General features: G+C 32.0%; 1 protein-coding gene across 3 annotated transcripts in view; it reads right to left on the bottom strand.

Moving 5' to 3' along the window:
* Nucleotides 1–18984, bottom strand: part of LOC129004899 (RNA-binding protein Raly-like) — a 275020-nt gene that overhangs the window by 163162 nt on the left and 92874 nt on the right. For all 3 annotated transcript variants that reach the window (XM_054433595.1, XM_054433593.1, XM_054433594.1), the window contains one exon: nt 10073–10223. In XM_054433595.1, the coding sequence (XP_054289570.1) occupies nt 10073–10217 (145 nt within the window). In that variant the 5' untranslated portion in view covers nt 10218–10223. The remainder of the gene's footprint in view (nt 1–10072; nt 10224–18984) is intronic.

The raw sequence follows: 18984 nt of genomic DNA, 5'->3' as shown, positions 1-18984 counted from the left end.
TATTTAAAAGAACTCACAACACACAAAGAGGTCATTAATCTTACACATTGATAGATCCTTACATTATACGGTGAATGTGTGGATAGATGGATACGCAAATACCGGTTAACTTCAAATTATTTTCTCACAAAGATTATTTTAGGGAAGTAGCTATTACCGTAGGTCTCATGGTAAGACCTAGGCCTGGGACCGATTTACTTTTTCATTTTGATGTCCCCAGAGGCCAATTTTGACCCTAAAAACACAAAATTTCACAATTTCTTTTTAAACCATTTTGTAGAGCTTAAAAAACCAAATAATTTAGTATATTGAAGCGTTATCATGCGCCTAATGGTTACGGAGAAAATAAAAAAAAAAATTTATTTTAAAATTTTCATGTTATTCTTATGGAGAATAAGTCAACTGTTGTAGTTTGCTTGTTTATGAACATATTTTGATCAAATTTGGAAAATACATTAATTTCTTACCAAACCACAGTCCCTTTTTAAATTTTACATTTTAAAAAAACTTTTTTTACCCTCCCTGTTGCAGCAAACCTAAGTACTCATTAAACTAATTCTGTTTAAATATGGAATAAATGTGATATTTTTAAGGAGTCATTTTAGTTTGAATCCAATCAGGCCAGTGGAAATTCGCTAAGTCTGCCGGTTTGTTGCGGCAGGGGTATTTAAAATTACAACTGAATGTGTTGTATGGCTCTACTCAAAGGATACAATGACCAAAAACCAAAATCAAACAACAACAAACATTCGTGTAAATATTTCCATGTGACGGTGCCAATATGGATTATAAATATGAATCAAAAAGCGGCAACAGCCACTGTCATCACCCTTTAAACGCCAATAAATACTGTTGTGAACAAGGCGTCCTTTGACATGTGCACTACAATAACTTACATCTAACAATGGCCAACCATATGCTTCGTTGCATTCTCTGGCACAGAGAGATAACATTTAAAGTCTGTCTTGGGTTATCAATTATAATGCAGTTACTACATATTTCCCTTTGTCTATTTGCTGGTGAATCCAAATTATTGCAAAAAATTACCAGTCTGGGTTTTGAAGTACAGTAGTGAATTTACAGCTTGTAAATGTGTAAATTAGTCTTATAGGGTCACTGATGGCTAAGGGCACTGACTTTTGTCCCGGAGGAATTGGTTCGCGATTGATCAACAATATTTTAGCAGAGTTATAGTGCTGCCACCTAGGCTCCCAAATAATCTAGAACATAATTATAGTACTCTCGGATTGGGAGTAATTTATATACATATACTGGACAGCACCCTCTACTAGAAGTAACGCCATAAAATTAGTAGAGCTCCTTAGAAATTAAAAAAAGTATTTCTTACCCAGAAACACATTATTTTTCTTTTAATAATGACAATTTCATAAATACAAAAAATGTTGTATTATTCACAATATTTAAAGTTTTATCATTTACCTCCAGAACTGACATTTACCCAACAAGAACTCCTGATTACAACGCGCAAAGCGTTAAGACTTAATAACGAGCTCGTAATTAGCTCCGGTGTTTAGCCACGGTTAATTTCCCTGAGAAAACTCGAGCCACGGAAAACCGAAGTTCGTCTAAAGACGGTGTAAAAGATTTTCGCAAGAATCAAAGGTAAACATCGGGCAGTCGTCCAAACACTGCGCGGCGCGGCTAAGTTTGTCGCACCTCCCACTTACCTTCGATTTATTACTAGTCTTTGATATTTAGTGGCAAACCACACTTTCACAAACACCAATATATTCCCTATAAAATGTTCTTAACGGCCATAACAATTTGTAAAAATACGTCGGCAGGTTGCAGATGGATTTAATCTCTCTGCCAAATAAAGAGGCCACAGCGTGGGCAGTGCCAGCCGAGGTATTTTTAATCTTGTGATTCAAGCCGCAATATGCTCCTCATTTCACGCACTCATAGTTGTGTTTATTTCTATATTTGTTATTCGTGTGAGATGTGTGGTATTAAAAAAACAATTCGTTGAGTTTTTTAATATTTAAAGTAAGTTCACCTAAAATAACGTAGTGTATACTTATTTGTTGCAGGGTTGCGGAAAAAATGTTATGTTGTTCCTGAGGCTGAAATAAAAACTCACAATTTAAAGAAAATTATTCTTTAAATATTATGTTTTGGACTTCATAACTAAGGCATCATGAAAATACGCTCTTAAATTTATAAATAAGTAACAAAGTATGTATGTATTTTTACGTTATATTAATTCGGAATTTGTAGCTCAAATGCTTGAATAACCCTTTACAACTAATGAGGAACACAACTAACCCGTTTGAAAACAATAGACAATCAACTAAGTTAGCTTATTCAAGCCGCAATATGTTCCTCATTTCACGCACTCATAGTTGTGTTTATTTCTATATTTGTTATTCGTGTGAGATTTATGGTATTTAAAAACCAGCGTATAACACCTCAATATAGGCTACAATATACAAGATACAACAACTCTGGGTGTTAATGATAATGAATAAATGATAATAAAACTTGATAATGAACCTGTAGACTCAAATCTAATGGTCACCTGACAAAAACAGGTTCATTTTAAAATACGAAATTAATTTTTACTCATCAATGGAGTATGGCAAACGCCTATTATGAAAAACTGTACCCGGTTCGGGAAAAACTAATTCCATAAATCAATGTTTTATTTGTGTAGGAGCTGATCTCTTGAATAAATAATATTTTGATGCAATTTTATTTGACATTTCATTTGATGGTATTATACTAAAACTATTTACTGACTTTTTAAACCTAGAGTGTACAAGCGGACTTGGCTTTTACAAATTATTACGCTCGTTGTGATCAATTGTTTTCCAATAAAATACAACTATTACACAAATGGATGGAACTAATGGATCTTGGTACTCGTACAAAGAGGCAAAGAGTTGTTCCGCGTATAATCTCCATTCCACACGAATGAGTTGGAACGTACTTTGTTCTTTTAAATTATCTGTTGTCGAACTTGTTCTTTCTCCTCCAGTGAATCGCGACCACGTTTTTGAATTATAACTTTCAATGTTTCCACCAGATTCGAAGCACTCAACGTTTGCTAGGTAAATATCTCATTTATTTATTTGTACCTATACTTTTATTTAGTTTCAAAGCCAGTGGTGTTTTAAGGGAGAAAACTTTGCTTTTTAAGCAAAGCTATACGATCTCTTCAAATGTTTGTACATTCCGAGGTTGTAAGATAGGTCCTTTTGACACATTCTGAACGCTAACAGGTTAGAAAAATACCTACCTGATAAAACCAATATCTATGGTTATAATACCATACAATCAAAAATGTTTATATATCTGCATCCATAAATATAGATAGGTATTATCCTTGATGGTTTATATTTTACGAGACATTATTGACTTAATATTTTAGGATATTGAATCAAATTAGCTACTTCTATCTATACTGGAAGCCCTAGTGAATATGTCCCGACCGAACGGAATTGGTTATGGCTAAGTTCATTTAATTTAATAAACTGTTTATATTGGGAAAATGTGAATTTTTAAATTTTTACAAGCATAAAAAGTAACATAGAAATGCATAATTTATAAAGTGAGGTGAGTCGGTGGTGACACGGACTTCGGGTCCAGGGCAGCGATGTCGTGGGTTCGGATCTTGGTATCTGCCACTGCTATTTTATCAGTGCACTTCACCCTTGTACTGTATAGTTTGGAAGTATAGTTTAAGTAAATTAGTTCAATTAACATAAATCAAAGCTGGCTAGGCAAAAGTGTTCTGGTCTGGGTAAAAGATCCCCATCCTTCAGGTCCCCAGTAATATTCAATTTTAATTAAATTATTGGTAGCAGATTCAGCACGCTTTAGTTTGGTTCAGATATAGCAATTCCCAATCCATGAACGTTAGCCCAATATTCCCTCCATAATTCCCTATATTCCCTACAGTTTCCTACAATTACCCACCAACCCTCATTTTAACCGCTACAAAATTCAAGATTAAAAGACCTGCCAACCAAAAAAGTTTACTTAAAACAGATACCACTGAATACGTGTGATATAAAAGCACACACTAAGTACACACTTAACACTTTTGGTTTTATTACTAACCTATTAAAGCTAGAATGGCAATAAAACAAACATGGAAAATAAAAGTATGGGAAAAGGCCTAACATTGTTAACAAACGCGCAGAGTAATAATGAAACAGGTAAGTGCGTTACAACTTGATAAAGTAACGGTATTGTCATCCGGGCAATATTTACACTCTAATTATGACAAGTGAATATTTAAACACAATGGAAGAATGAATAGAGCCATCAAAGCGACATCTTGGCAGACGAGTTCGCCCGTTCTGACCTCACATACCTACTTCTGCTTCCACTCAATGGCTCTGGAACGCACGTGACTTATTTTTAACATAGTTAATTTTAAACTTTTCTCTAATTGATTTTCACGGGTCCGAAAGCAGACTACCGACAATCTGCGCATTACGAGTAATTTAAGTAGGCCTACCACCATTCAGTCTTGTACACCTGAAAATAATGTGATATGGAAATGATTTGTGTGTAAATTTAGCATCCGCGATATCTTCTAGCAATTTTTACGATATTCAATGGGAGGATAATGTTTAATTTTGCTGATACCAGTTATTATTGCATGTGTAGGTGACGGCTATAATTGAAGTCACTACGCATTAGGGAAAACCACATTAATCACGTTTTAAGTATCTTTAAGTTGTTATTTTATTTTAGTATTAGTGAGACTCGTGGAGTTAAGAGTTGTGAATCAACATCTAAAAAGTCTGAATTTCATAATGGCAATGCAATTAATTTAACCGGGAACTTTTCTTTTAATTCACTACCTCTAGTTTTTAGAGCAATCACTTTAGTAGGGTCAGGTTAGGTTAGTATAGAGTTGGAAAACCTATCCTAACCTAACCCAACCATATTCCACTAGTGGTAGTGAATTAACGGAAAAAGTCCATATAATCGGTACCAAACTATTCTTGTATGTTTAACTTAAAAGTAAACTTATAACAAAGACTAGGAACATAATGGAGCAAACAAACGAAACATCTTGCTACATAGGAGAAATAAATACCGCTCTGTGTGCATGTGTGTGCGTGTGTTTGTGTGTATGTGTGTATGTGTGTTGTGCTGTTGACGTATCGGATCGCCCCGGGGTGCTGTCCACACACGTAACACGAACTGTCTCTACCAATGTCTTGCTGTCTTCAGTCTGTTACCTAATTTGGCTCTCTCCGTTTAAGTTTGAAACCACTCCTTGTCTAAATTTAAACTGTACCACGTGGGAATTATGTATATGACATTTCGTCCATGAAAACTGTTTGATTGAAAAAAAATAAAATTAGAAGTAACCAAAGAATTACCAAACGTCAAAGGCACCCAGAAAAAGGTGATTTCTAAGGATTAAGTTGAAAATAGATATAAACTCCAAGCAATAAGAATGTTATTATTATGCTTATTAGGAATTGAAATCCATCGACAACCGTTTGAAAAATATATACTATTTAACTGAAAATGCTCTCTATTGATCAAGCATCAGATTGAGTGCAATTAAATGTAGGTAATAATGGCCATGCTATGTAATGTGATATTAAAATAATTTAGGAACATAAATATTTAACAAAATTATCATAATAACATTTGTTTCTTCTTTACTGTCCATAAGAGTGGAAAACGATATACACAATAGACTAAACCAAAACAACTGCAAAACAACGATATAATATATCATTATATCACCACGCCAAAAAGGAGACTAGGCAAATAAAAAACATACACAACAAAGTACCTACGAAAAATAATCATCACAGTTTTAAGCAATAATATTGATTGTCGAAAATTTTGAAATTCCTTATGTAATCATAGTTCTTAAATGTCTTCATATTTAAAACAATAAGTGTAAAAGCGTTTTGCACCATTACAATTAATTTTTCATAACACATATTTCAAAAAGTGGTGTTAACAAGATGTAATCAAATTCACGTTTAAAGACAAAGTCCGTAAACTAAATCTGGTGAGTTTTTTATTAAAAACAACCCGTTCAGCTGGACTCGCTGAGTTATTTTGAATTCGGATGAAGGAGTGACTAAGCCGTAAAGCTATTTTAACAGCCGCAGGTGTACGTGTTGATTATGTGAGTTTATTGGTATTTCACTGGCAAATGTAAACCACATTAGCCATTCGTCAGAAGCCTATATAACTAGTAATGTATGTGTTTATAAGCTACGACGATATATTCGCTTTTGCCACTTTATAGCGTTCTATTTGAAGGAACTAGTTGGATTACTTTAACAACTGCAACAACATTTTTACATTTGATAATTATAATTTATCTTTAATTCAAAACTCTTATCTAATATAAATATCAAATAGAAGGTGTTTCAAAAAGAATCATCCGATTTTGTAAAATCATAGTTACCCACCAAAAAATCCGATTTGATTGAACAATATACGCTTAGAAAAAGGAAGTTCTTGAGTTTCACGCAAAATTTCCAAAGTCCTTTTTTAATTTTAACCCCTCCCCCCCCAAAAAAATCCAAAATTGTGGACATTTTAAAACGACAAAAAACGTTTTTATTCAATGGCTATAACTAGAACGTGGCAAGAGCTAGCAAAGATTTTGAAAGAATTTTCATTGTCAGGAATTAAATTTTCTACAGGACACTCTTAGGAGTTTTCAGAAAATCACAACCTTTCACCAATAAAATAACGCCCTACTTTCAAAAATTTGCATTTATTTGAAAATTTTTATTGTTTTTACAATGTTTCCAGCAAAGTGACTTTTTAATACAAGTTGTACATATGCTGTGCATCTAAAGGGGACCCACCCACTTCTTCTTTTTGAATGATTTTACCTACTCACAATTATCAACCTATTTTATGATAAAAGTGAACAATTACGGAGTATTTTCAAAATATATATTTACAAGTCGATATTTGTCTAGTGGTTTTTGCTTCTCGAATCATTTCCTAAAGGTAGTGTATTCAGGCTGCAAATTAACTTTACATTAATAATATTTTTTTATACCGTAGTGTCATGAAAATTGCACTAGTTGATTCAGTCCTGAAGTGGATAGGACGGAGAGATGTTGAAGAAGTTTTGTTTTCGAGAGGATAAGACACAATGCCGCCATCCCCCTCAAAAGCTCAGATCATTGTCCGCCGCTTATCCAGCGAAACTTCTTAAGCTCCAGAACCCGTCGTGTTTAGTCGATGTATTAATTTTAATTCAATTAAAAAACAAAGGTGGTGGATTATCTTTGTTCTTAATTCCCCTATTTAACTCCAAGTTGTTGTCTTCGAATTATTCATATTGTTGATAAGATACATCCACCCTCTCACACTCAATGATCGAGTTAATTGAAACATATTGTATGTGAATTTATCAAAATATGTTGAACTTTTATAGATAAATGTTTGATTGAATGTCCATCAAACAAATTATTTGGAAATCTCAAAGTAATAGATTTTATTTTGTTTATATTTCACATATAATGCCATCTCAACAATTAGATGAATGATTATAGAAATAATATTAAATAATCTAACGGTATATTAGCCTCTGGATAGCTAAATTTTAGCTAAATAGTTTAGGATTGACGATGGAGGCTTCCAGAAGTCCGAAACGATATTAGTGCACTACCTACTACAAAAGACCACTCGACGAAGCAAGGTAACCAAAACAATTTATATTAATTAATCTTTCACCCATTTGCATAACCTAATCCTTCACTTTATGTGTCAATTATTGGGTAAAAATATCCTACTCTACTTTAGTTTTGAAGAAAATCATTATTTTTCAAGGGACCAACAAATACTGTATCAATAATAAATTGCATCTGGGTTTGAAATCGAACCTTTATAGGTATTAGCTAAGAAACTTCAATCGACTCTTGAAAACATTTAGAATCAAAGCTCTTCAAAAAGTCGTAGCATATGTCTAATCATTTCCTTCTATATGCTAGACATCATGCTAAACTAAATCTCTGAAAAGGGTGCCATAAGCTTCCCAATCAAAATTTATTCAATCGTTAATCGTTAATTGTAAATGAATTCACAAAATAAAACCAGGCCACAAAAAAGACAAAATCTGACGTAGCCCAAACAAACTGACTAATCAGCATGATTCTGTTCCAGTCGCTTATTTATATTTCAAACAGCCGAGACAGACGGGAACGTCGAATGTTATTTCAAAGCAGACGGGACGTGTGACTAAGGCGCTAAGCTGTTTTAAACACGCCGGGATTTGAGCGGCGCTTCCGGGAGGTGTGAATGAATTGCGGATGATAACCGTTTGTGTTTATAATGCCGCTTAACCGAGCTGGGAATATTTAACGAACCTTGTATTTTATAGAGTGTTTTAATAGAGTTTCTAAAGCTCCGATTGTGGGAACGTCGTTGACAAAACATAATTGAATCAAAACTGTCAGTAGAGAATACATGGCGAGTATATGAATGACTAATTGGTTAGGCCTACTAAAATATGGCAAGACTGTGAATGCTTCGCAAGCAAGAAATAAATTGTATGCTATTTGTTTATAAAAATGTATTGTTCTGGTGTTCGATTGTAGGCAAACATTTTAAATTCAGGCAAGAATAAGCTCGTACATAATAGTTATTACTTTTCCAGTATACAACCAATAACATATAGATGACCCAGAGTCAAAAGTAATTCACATATAATTTTGATACCTTTTTCTGGTTTTAATAGTCCTTCCAGTTATCGACCTTAGGATATTCAACAATTCAACATTGAAATGATAGTCTTATTTTCACATTGTACTTTACTATGCGCTATACTATAACTTACTATAAACTTAAACACGGTTACTTTACTTTATTCTTACGCTTACATTTGGTTATAACAAAAGGCGAATCTCATAAAGCTGCAGCTGAAAATATATAATCTACATTTTACCGTACACAGTGAAATCGTGTTATATATTCTTGTAAGTTTAGATAAACTGTATGTTGTTACTAAATGCATTATGACAAAAAATTCTTCGGAAAAGAATACGATATAACCATAAATTCCAAAGTTGGTAAAAGATGTAACATGAAAATTAGCCAATCGAAGTTTTGTATACATATGCCATAGTATTTATAAATAAAGGGCATTAAGCAGGGATGGCGTTCATGAAGATTTCAAGTCAAACTAGCGTAAAATCCAACGTACTTTTCTCATCATATGATTGATACAGTTGATGAGATGTCTAATGACCCATTAAACGCTAACTTGCTGCAACTGCCAACCACTTATTTTCATTCTGGACGATCTAAAGGGTAACTCCCTACTAATTTCATGGCTTCTTCATCATTCCATCAGCTTTCATCTTCTATTTACGCACTCCAGGGGTAGTCTACTAACCTGATAATTCGTTTTTCATTTCTTTTTTACTATAAAACCTATGTAAGGTACAGTACAAGATTTTTTTTACTCGTTTAGAGAAATAAAAATATTATTGGCTTTGCATGATGCAAGTCTTCAATTACTATTTAAAAACCCTGCCTTAATGTTTGTTTGATATCCCTCAAAGGAAACCTGAAAATATTTTCCTGCATAATTCAATACTAACAATTTAGAATTAAAATGAATGTTAGAATTAGATTCATGATCAATATTTCATAAACAACATTGGTTCAATGAGGAAATCAAATTCAAACCTAAGGCGGAGTTAACATTTTCATTCGATCTGTAGTGTACAATTGCATCTTAGCAATTTAAACGAACTGTGTTTCCTTAATATAAGGGCTTGAGCCTATTGTAAAAACGGGGCTATTGCATTATTTATTTGTGGTGACTACTACTGCAATATTAGGTTGTCCTATATTTCCCTGAATATAAATTCGCAAAAGTACCGAAAATTAAATAAATCTATTTACCTTTACATCTTGCATTTTACATTTTCATGTACCTAGATGTTACCTACAACTAGAATTTTCAACGTATGATTACGTTCCTCAAAACGATGAACCAGAGTTAATCCACTAAACGGACTCTTAAACATACTAATAAGTTATAATTATTTGTTAATATAGAAGCTACTAGAGGGTATTTGTTGCGAAGGCTTACCAGCAAGGCGTCCATATCTCTGGAACATCCTCTCCACGTCCGTCTTGCTGCATTGGAAGGTGTTGAGGTTTCCCACAAACACTCTGGAATTGACAGCCTGGGGGTCCTGCGAGTTGGTCTGGTTACCCACCTTACTCATCTTCATTATGCCCTGGAACAGGAGAAGAAACCCTATTTATTGTGGGTAGCTGGATACTTTGTAGGAAAAATAGAAAGGATAATAACATTAAACACATAATTTAGAATGTGTAAAAGCTATGAACAGTTTAGGGTGTCCAAATATATGAATAGTGTACTATTTCAGTAAATATTAGCAAAGTTAAAAACTTTTAAAGCTGGATAAAATATTTGATATACCTCACGGTACAACACGTGAACGAAAACGACCAAATTGTTTATGGTAGGGTACAGCTTGGTGTAGTGCTACGAATAACTCTTAGATGGATGGCATTTTTTTTTTTTTTTTTTTTTTTTTTTTTTAATGGCTAGAGATGTTATTTAAAATTTAAAAGTTGAACCACACTACATGCAGTCTTCCACATACGAGAAACATTATGATTGTTCGACTACAACAGGTAACGGAAGCTATCAGAATAGTTAAAGTGGTAGTGTGGCTAAGCCATAAGACTGTACATAACAAATGTTTTTATTTTCATATGCTTTATAACACAGATGATATTTTTGTTGGTGATTGTAAATAAACTAAGACCTTTGGGAATGAAAAACTAAACTGGATGAAATAAGTGTTCCTTTTTTCTTGTAACTTAAACTAAATTCAATCCATAGAACTAATCACATTCCTAACTTATATTTAGTAATTACCAAAGAATCTTGAAACTAAACTACTAAACTTTACTCAACTAAATTTATAAATACGCTTCCACATTAAGACATAACTCAATCCTCAATCCAAATTTCACGTCAGGTAGATTGCATGAAAGGGTGAAGTCACACACTGTAAAAGGAGAAGTTACTGAAAACTAGTAAATCATTACATAAAGTAAAATCCGGTGTTAGCCAACCGAATGGTTTTTCGTGACAGAGACATAATGGTAGTTTCAATTGAACGTTGTGTAGCAGTTTTTACACTCTGCGAAGGGCTTGTGGTAAATTTCAATAACCATTTATGATTAATATGAGGTCAAGGATAATAATGGTGAATATACTTTATGAGTGAATATGTAGCCTACAGTTATGTAAAAATATATAATAGTTTTTAACTGTTCAGGTTTGATAAATTTACTACTTTTATTATAATGCAGTAACAACTACATTTTTGCATTTTAGATGGAACTAAGCGAATGCATTACGATTCTCAGATTATAAATTATTAAGGGTATATTCCTACTGTCATACTATTTCACCAACTAAGTACATAATGGTGTTTTGCAAACCAGAATTTTCATATTTACTCTGGCATAAAACTTAAGAGCAAAATTAGCTTTGAAATCATAATCAAAGCAAGCAAAGAAAACAGCTGTTGTGCTTGGATCCAAGAAGACTTTTGAAAGCTTACAAAGAGTTTATTAAAGTAAAGCCGTCGTCAAGAACACTGTGTGACTGTTTAAATGCTTTAATAGGATTTGTTAAGACAGCGTAAAAACAACCCTTTCTTGTTTAAGAATTCCCTCACTTTATAGACTCTTTCCCTGAAGACGCTATTTAATTTTCATAGCGCTACCTTTAAGAGCATTTACCTTTTTGTAAGTTAGTAGTATTCTAAATACTAACCTTGGTATTATGAGAACAAAGAGATGGTAAGAGATGTATTATGGTAAAATATTATAAAAGAGATTCATCGTTGTGGATTTATGGCAATTCCTACTTTTTCAAAATATCGACAGCAGTTATGTTTTATTCTTAAGTTAATTTAAAAATATATTAATAAATTTATATTGTCGTGTGCTAGTGGTTCAAAATCTCCTTAAAATGTGTGACTTCCATCAAGTAAAAATGAGAGGAGTTAGGAAGTATATTTGTATTGAGAATCATCTTACAAGAAGCACTATGTAGCAATATTTTAATAAAATTCGTAGACAAAGTTATGGTTTTGGAATTGAATCTATTTGTCATAGATTGTATAATTCTATTGGTAATAATTCTTAATATCTATAGTTATGTTGTTCAAAGGAATATTTACAAATGGTAGTCTATTTCCGTGAATTATTTACAGAGTAAATTGTAAATGACAAATCAAAGAATATTCAAACGTAACATGGTTTACCGTGGATATTTGTATTTTCAAGACATAGAAATATTCGTCGTGAAAAAAAGGTGATTTCAAAGTTCCAACTGCTGTACATTTAAAGTTTTACGGCCAATGATTTTAAGAGTTTGATAGCTCTCTTTGTAAGGTAAGTCCAAGGTAGATGTGACGTCACTCGCAGCTATCAGCAACACAAAGGACTCAGCGAGCTGAGATAACGGGGCTCAGAGAAAACACTGTTTGTGGACCTCTTCTGTGATTAAAAACTGTTTACAGATATTTAAAAACTTACGTAGTTGTGTAAATATACACCGTAATGAATTTAATTAGTTTTCTCGATTCTGATTGCCGAGGGATGAGTTGTTTGTAAATTCGTAACTTGAAAAACAACTGAATAAGTCTTTATATTTCAATCCGTTTCATAAAAACATATACAGTATTTTATTAAATCTTGTGGTCTAGTTTTAATTTTTGGGTTGTCGATTGATGGTTTTAATGTTGGTTTAAAAATATCACTATCTATGTTTTCGGGTGTATTTTTGTTAATTGATTGTTCAATTTATTACTAATTTCTTTAATTTTTGAGTGTGTTTATTTTTTATGAAAAGTTCCTATATAATATTTATATTCACTCTAAACTTAAATATAGCGTGTTGAGATAAAAAATAAATACGTCGGTTAGACAGTACCATAGCGTAATTTCTATAAAAGATTAGGTGTGTAAGCTTACTGTATATTTGCCATCGTGTATAATTGAGCCAAAAACTCGATTAAAAATTGTAATTTTAACTTCGATGGCTTTATTTTTATTATAGACAAATAGTTAATTAATTTACCAACTCCATTAACGAAACACGGATTAACGGACGGTTTGTTGTGTCTTGCTCTAAATACAGAACTTGTATTTTTATACGATAATTTAAATATTTAATAAATAATATTTTTAAGGTATTTGCATTTGAATACTTTAGGTTAGGGATAATGTATGCGTTTATGTAACTCGTAAATATTTAGTTCCTTGAATTCCTTGAAAAAAGTAAACATAGGTTCATGCTGTACCACATGTATTACACTAATGGTTTGTAAAATAATAATTCAATCAGAAACCTACAATAAAAATGTATTATAAGTAAGCTGAAATGATTTAACATTAGTATGGCAGGTAAGTATGTCGTCAGGATGGCAGACTGCGGATGTTGAACAGGAGACAGGAAACCACTGACAGGACGTCCAGGATGCCCGTTTGTTGTGCATTACTGATTAAACCACAACTCCCTTTGGAACTTACTTGATGACGTCATACGAGAACATCACAAACAACGTGTACACGTGACAATGTATAACATCGTGTATATTGACCAATGACTGTACAGGGCGTTGTTGGAAAAAAAGTGATATAATATTTATGATTGCTTCTACAGGGAATATACGTCATTATAAACTTATATATTATACTACCCGATGTATGTTGCTGTAAAACTACAAACAATGTCTTACACTTATGTATTGACGAATGGTTGTACATTATCGGAATACAACTACTCCCCGAATTTCAAATATTAAACCACAACTTCCTATGGAACTTACTTGATGACTACAAACGAGAAAGACAGGCAAAGTATAAACTTGTGTGTTTTGATGAATTATTATACATTGTCGGAAATGATCCATTGAATGATGTCCAAGAAACGTCATGAAGTTATATGAGGACAATAAACATTGTCATAATCTCGTGTGTATTGACGAATGATTGTACACTATTGGATAAAACCAATGATAAATGTCAAAGATTATACCACAACCACCTTGATGACGTCATACGAGTATCACTAACAACTTGTTATCATCTCGTATCAGGGGAGCGAGCCGGAGTGCAGGACTTTGGTCCCTGAGGTCCCGGGTTTAAATCCCGCCAAACCACCAATGGATTTTATCTAAGCTATATTGCCAGAACCCTTAGGTCTAGCCTGAGGTAATGTGAAAACACATCCCGGGCTTGTGTCTAAGGTCCTAGGAAAAAAGAAATCTTCTCGTATGTTTTGATAAATGTTTGACTAATGTGCTTAGCAAGATAGAAACTGCGTTGAGGGATCTATCAACAGAAAAACAGCGGATAATAACACGTGACCCATTACACTCAAACAGAATAAGAAACCAATGTATTTGAATCCAAAAAAAGATCCTCAGCGTGATCCCAAAGCGTTGAATATTATATGTTGGAAAGGTTAATACAATATAATGCTCTTCGTATTAGATATTAAATACCAGTTGAGAAAAAAGATTTAAGTCCTGTTGCGATCAAGTACTCGCCTTTACCTTTTTTCATTTGCAGAAGGGATTGAGAAAAAGATACTGTAAACAAGTTTTCATTTGTAGCTCTGGAAGGTAAACATCTCAATGTTATACTTTATATACTATTTTACTATTTTCTCCAGCTGGATAGCTGAGTGGTTAAAGTGCTCGCATAGAAATAAAAGTCGCCTTTTATGGTTCTAAAATGCACGAGCCGTTCTTAATTATTTTGTTTTTAATAAAAGTACCTGACTAATGAAACACCTGTTCTTATTCAGTAACAAAGCTACACAAAGCATCTCATCCTTCACACATAATTTGGTTAATATACGCACTTTCGTGGTTTCCCCATCTCAATTGATAATTTAATGAACCTCAATACGCTCAATTTGTAGAGGGTTTCATAAGATTTGACTATATATAACATTTATTCCCCAAAGCGTAATGCAAAATTTGCATTTACTGCAAAACATGTTCAAACATGCAAGACAAGAGATCTACTTATGCAAGATTGGACATAAAATTTCGTCATTGACACCTCATACCACCATAGGTTTATCCCTGTATGCTGATACAAACTTTTAAATATTATTTTAGAGTTTGGTTTATTTAGATTTCCTTTTTTATATGATACCTTCTTACCTTTTCTGGTAGTGTTTTCAGTTGACTAATTGATTTATTCCGTTGGATGATTTAAAATAATATACGTTAGATTTTAATATTTAAAAAAATTCTGTAGATATAATTAATTAAAGGAAATAACAGTATTATGTAGATTCCATTGTACTTAGGTAATTTACTCCGAAAATATTTTACAAATAAAATGTACGTGTACAGTCGAATCTTATCACTCTATGAACTGCTTACAAAGTATAATTTTTTTTTAGCCAAATGTACAATTTGTTTGTTATTTACTAAGTTTCGCAGTGAAACTTAAGATTTTGTAACCATATAACGTAGTAAACATTTTTTAAGATAATCAAACACCTGTATATTGGTAAATTCAATACTCAATAGAACACACTAACAGTCATTAATTGAATTTTCACGGACTTTTTCCATTGTATAGGATTCTATTATCTATGTGAGGCATCTAAATCTTGTCGGCTAATTAAACTAAATCCACTGAATGATTTGATTAAGCTTCAGTTGACTTCGATTTAATCGAAATTTCTACCAGCTATAAATCATATATTTACAATATGAATAATTTTCCTGTTTATCCTTATCTCTTTCCATGATCAGTTTTACTAGAAGAGGTCCACAAACATTGTTTTCTCTGAGCCCCGTTATCTCAGCTCGCTGAGTCCTTTGTGTTGCTGATAGCTGCGGGTGACGTCACATCTACCTTGGATTTACCTTACAAAGAGAGCTATTAAACCACAATTACACGTTGAATTTATTTTCATAACGTTGTTAAAACCTTTCCTACTAGGGCTGTATGTTAAAGGGAGAAAAAAATGGCTTTGTTAATAATAGTTAGAAGCTATTATATGCGTTGTTAAATGTGTAGTTTGATCATTGTGTTATCTTTGTTCAGTTCATGATACTGAGACGCTGCTATATTCAGTATTAGTGTTCTAATTATTGTTTGTACATTGTAAAATAGTTTGGATCCAATTTCCTTATTATGGTAACATTTTTTTATTATGCTGTTTATAATTAGTTAGTATTGTTAACAGCTTTAGTAAGAATATTAGCTAGATTTAAGAATTCGAGAAATTAAGTTTGATCAAATAATGAATAGTATTCAAAGTTTAATGTGAAAACCATTGAAATGATATAAAACTGTTATGGAAAGTTTGAAGACAATCGTAAGAGTATTATAAAATGTACGTACTAATTGCTATTACTTTATCATTGCTGGAAAACGGGAAAATTCAACTGATAAAATTTGTTTTAAACTTCGTTAATTGAAGTAAAAAAATTACTATAGCTTAATTTTTTTTATCTGTGCTTATTTCTTTTTAGGGAAATACAATAAATTAGTACCGTACCTTCACAATTATTTTTACATTTTTTTTTAAATAGATATTTGGTACTTATCCCTTCTTAACTAATACTAGGAATAAATAAGAGTACATTTATATGTTCATAGCAATAAATATACTTTTAGAATAGAATAGAAAAGTGCTTTATTGAATACATATTATGTACAGTAGGAAATGAGTACGATAAATTTATACATGCACATACAACAATGGTCATACGACCGTCTGCTGGGTTGGCATAATGTCCGCATAATGTTTATTCAATATAAATGAAATAAAATTGTCCCACATAAATCATCATACTGAGTACTAAAACAAAATAAAATAACACTTCTTTATGCAACACGTATACATATATATATATACACATACAAATGCATGCATACATACACATATATTTCATACTCTACACTCATTGTAATACAAAATTTAAAAAAATTAAATTCCCTAACTAGCTCCCATCTACGTTTCCATGCAATTTTTAAAAAACTTCCAAGGCCCCGCCAAAATAATAATATACTTTTTTTATACTGTAAATTTTGATACGCTCAGATTTTATCTTTTAAATCTTATATGCAGAGGTTACTCTTAGTCATTACCCAGGACCTCACGTGTGTCTTATTTTTATTTATCAAAAGAAAAACATAATATTAATATATAGTTTACAAACATTGAATTAGAAATTTAGATATTTTAGTTTTCTAAAATGACTTTGCTTGTACATCAATAATAAAGTTTTACTTATGTAAAGTGCCTTACATCGAATTGTTTAAGTCATGAGTAAGTAAATTAAATAAAACCTAGTAAATCTCTTGAGTGACTAATTTATAGGAGTAAATTAGATTAATTAAGATTTTAAACTGTTAAAAATTATCCGTGGAATTGACCTCAAAAGTAGGAAAAACTCGAAATTTCTTTCTGTAAATAAGTGCTTTAAAATAATGAACAAATTCTCATCCCTTCTTGCTTGAATTGCGCAATTTGTTTCCTTATCTAAATTAAAATTCCCGGTACTTAAAGTGCCAAGGAGTTTATTTTAAGATTAAAAAAGAAAAGCAGAAAATCTTATGATACTCGTCCCTTGTTTTAGGAAAAGAGAATTGACACTTGATCACTTGGTACTAATAATAAAAAGGTGTATTCTTCAGAGTTTAAAAGATTTTTTATAAAAACATGTTTTTAATATTCATAAATAGTATTTCATTTCTGTATTGTCCAATAACAGGTTTTAAATATCTAGTTACTTTGAAATCCAGTCATTCTTTTTAACATTATACTAAAATTCTTTCTTTTATTTTTCAATAATTTTGTTTGATACCATTTTTATGTGGTATCTTAGTAGTGTACCACTTTTACTGTATATAGTACAGTGTATAAGTCTTGCTTTTTGGTTCATCAGTGGTTGTATATAAATCAAATGAATTAAAAACGTTTATGCATTTCAATACACAAGTAAGATAATGAAGTGATTGAATTCAAGATCAGGAAAAAGCTAGAAAACACTGCACAACATATCAAACCTAACATTTGATCAATAATATATGTTTCCTGGTTATAAATTCTCACTTTATGCCTCATATTATACAAAGCCACGTAGTAGCTCCCAGATACAGTGAAATTAAAACTTACTGCAGTGCAAAGAAGGGGCTTGGGATTGAGGTTATAAAGTTGGGGAGTGTTAACACCCTTGAGTCCCATGGGTTGAACTTATGACCCTCTAGAAGCCGAGAGTCGTGGTATTTAGCTACTTAACTCGACATTTGTAAAAACAGAAGGTTATTTTATCTGTCAACAATCACATTTTCACTTGAAACCGTTTTATAATCGGCTTCTACTGTGGTTGTATATCTCTGAATTATTTTGACAAATATAATAAAACAATATAGTGTTAGTTTTCATAAGGCTCGTACTGCTGAAATGGAATAGATATTACAGATGTAACATTTTTTTCATGTTTTTGCCATTATCTGGAATCATTTGGTTAAGGTTTTTTTAAATCTTGCATTACTCGTAAATAAACATTAATGATTAATATAAACACAAATATTTTTGGTAATCAATCGTTTAACTGATATTTTTGTATTGAAATTAGTTACTAATTTTACTTGTAAGCTTAAAGTGAAACCTATTGATGGATGTTTAGTTTGTTGATATCAAATATTTTGAAAATTAGAGACCTTTACTTGTTACGTGTGTTCATTAACGTTTACGCTGATGCGTACTTTAACCATCCTGATAGTTCAAACTATTTGATTCCAAATTAACTATTTTATTTCATATAAATTTCCTAATATTAGACTAGACACTTTATAGATTTATTGTAAGCAATTAGGATACTCAATAAGGAAGAAACTATGATGTATCACAATGTGCAACTGTGTTTTTGATTAAGCTGTAATATCAACAATTATTTAAGAAGAAAA

Source organism: Macrosteles quadrilineatus, unplaced genomic scaffold, assembly GCF_028750875.1.
Source record: "Macrosteles quadrilineatus isolate MER2022 unplaced genomic scaffold, UCM_ALF_1.0 Scaffold_12__1_contigs__length_5162894, whole genome shotgun sequence".
Lineage (NCBI taxonomy): Eukaryota > Metazoa > Arthropoda > Insecta > Hemiptera > Cicadellidae > Macrosteles > Macrosteles quadrilineatus.
Note: the sequence above shows the minus strand (reverse complement) of the source record. Positions and strands in the feature narration are given on the sequence as shown.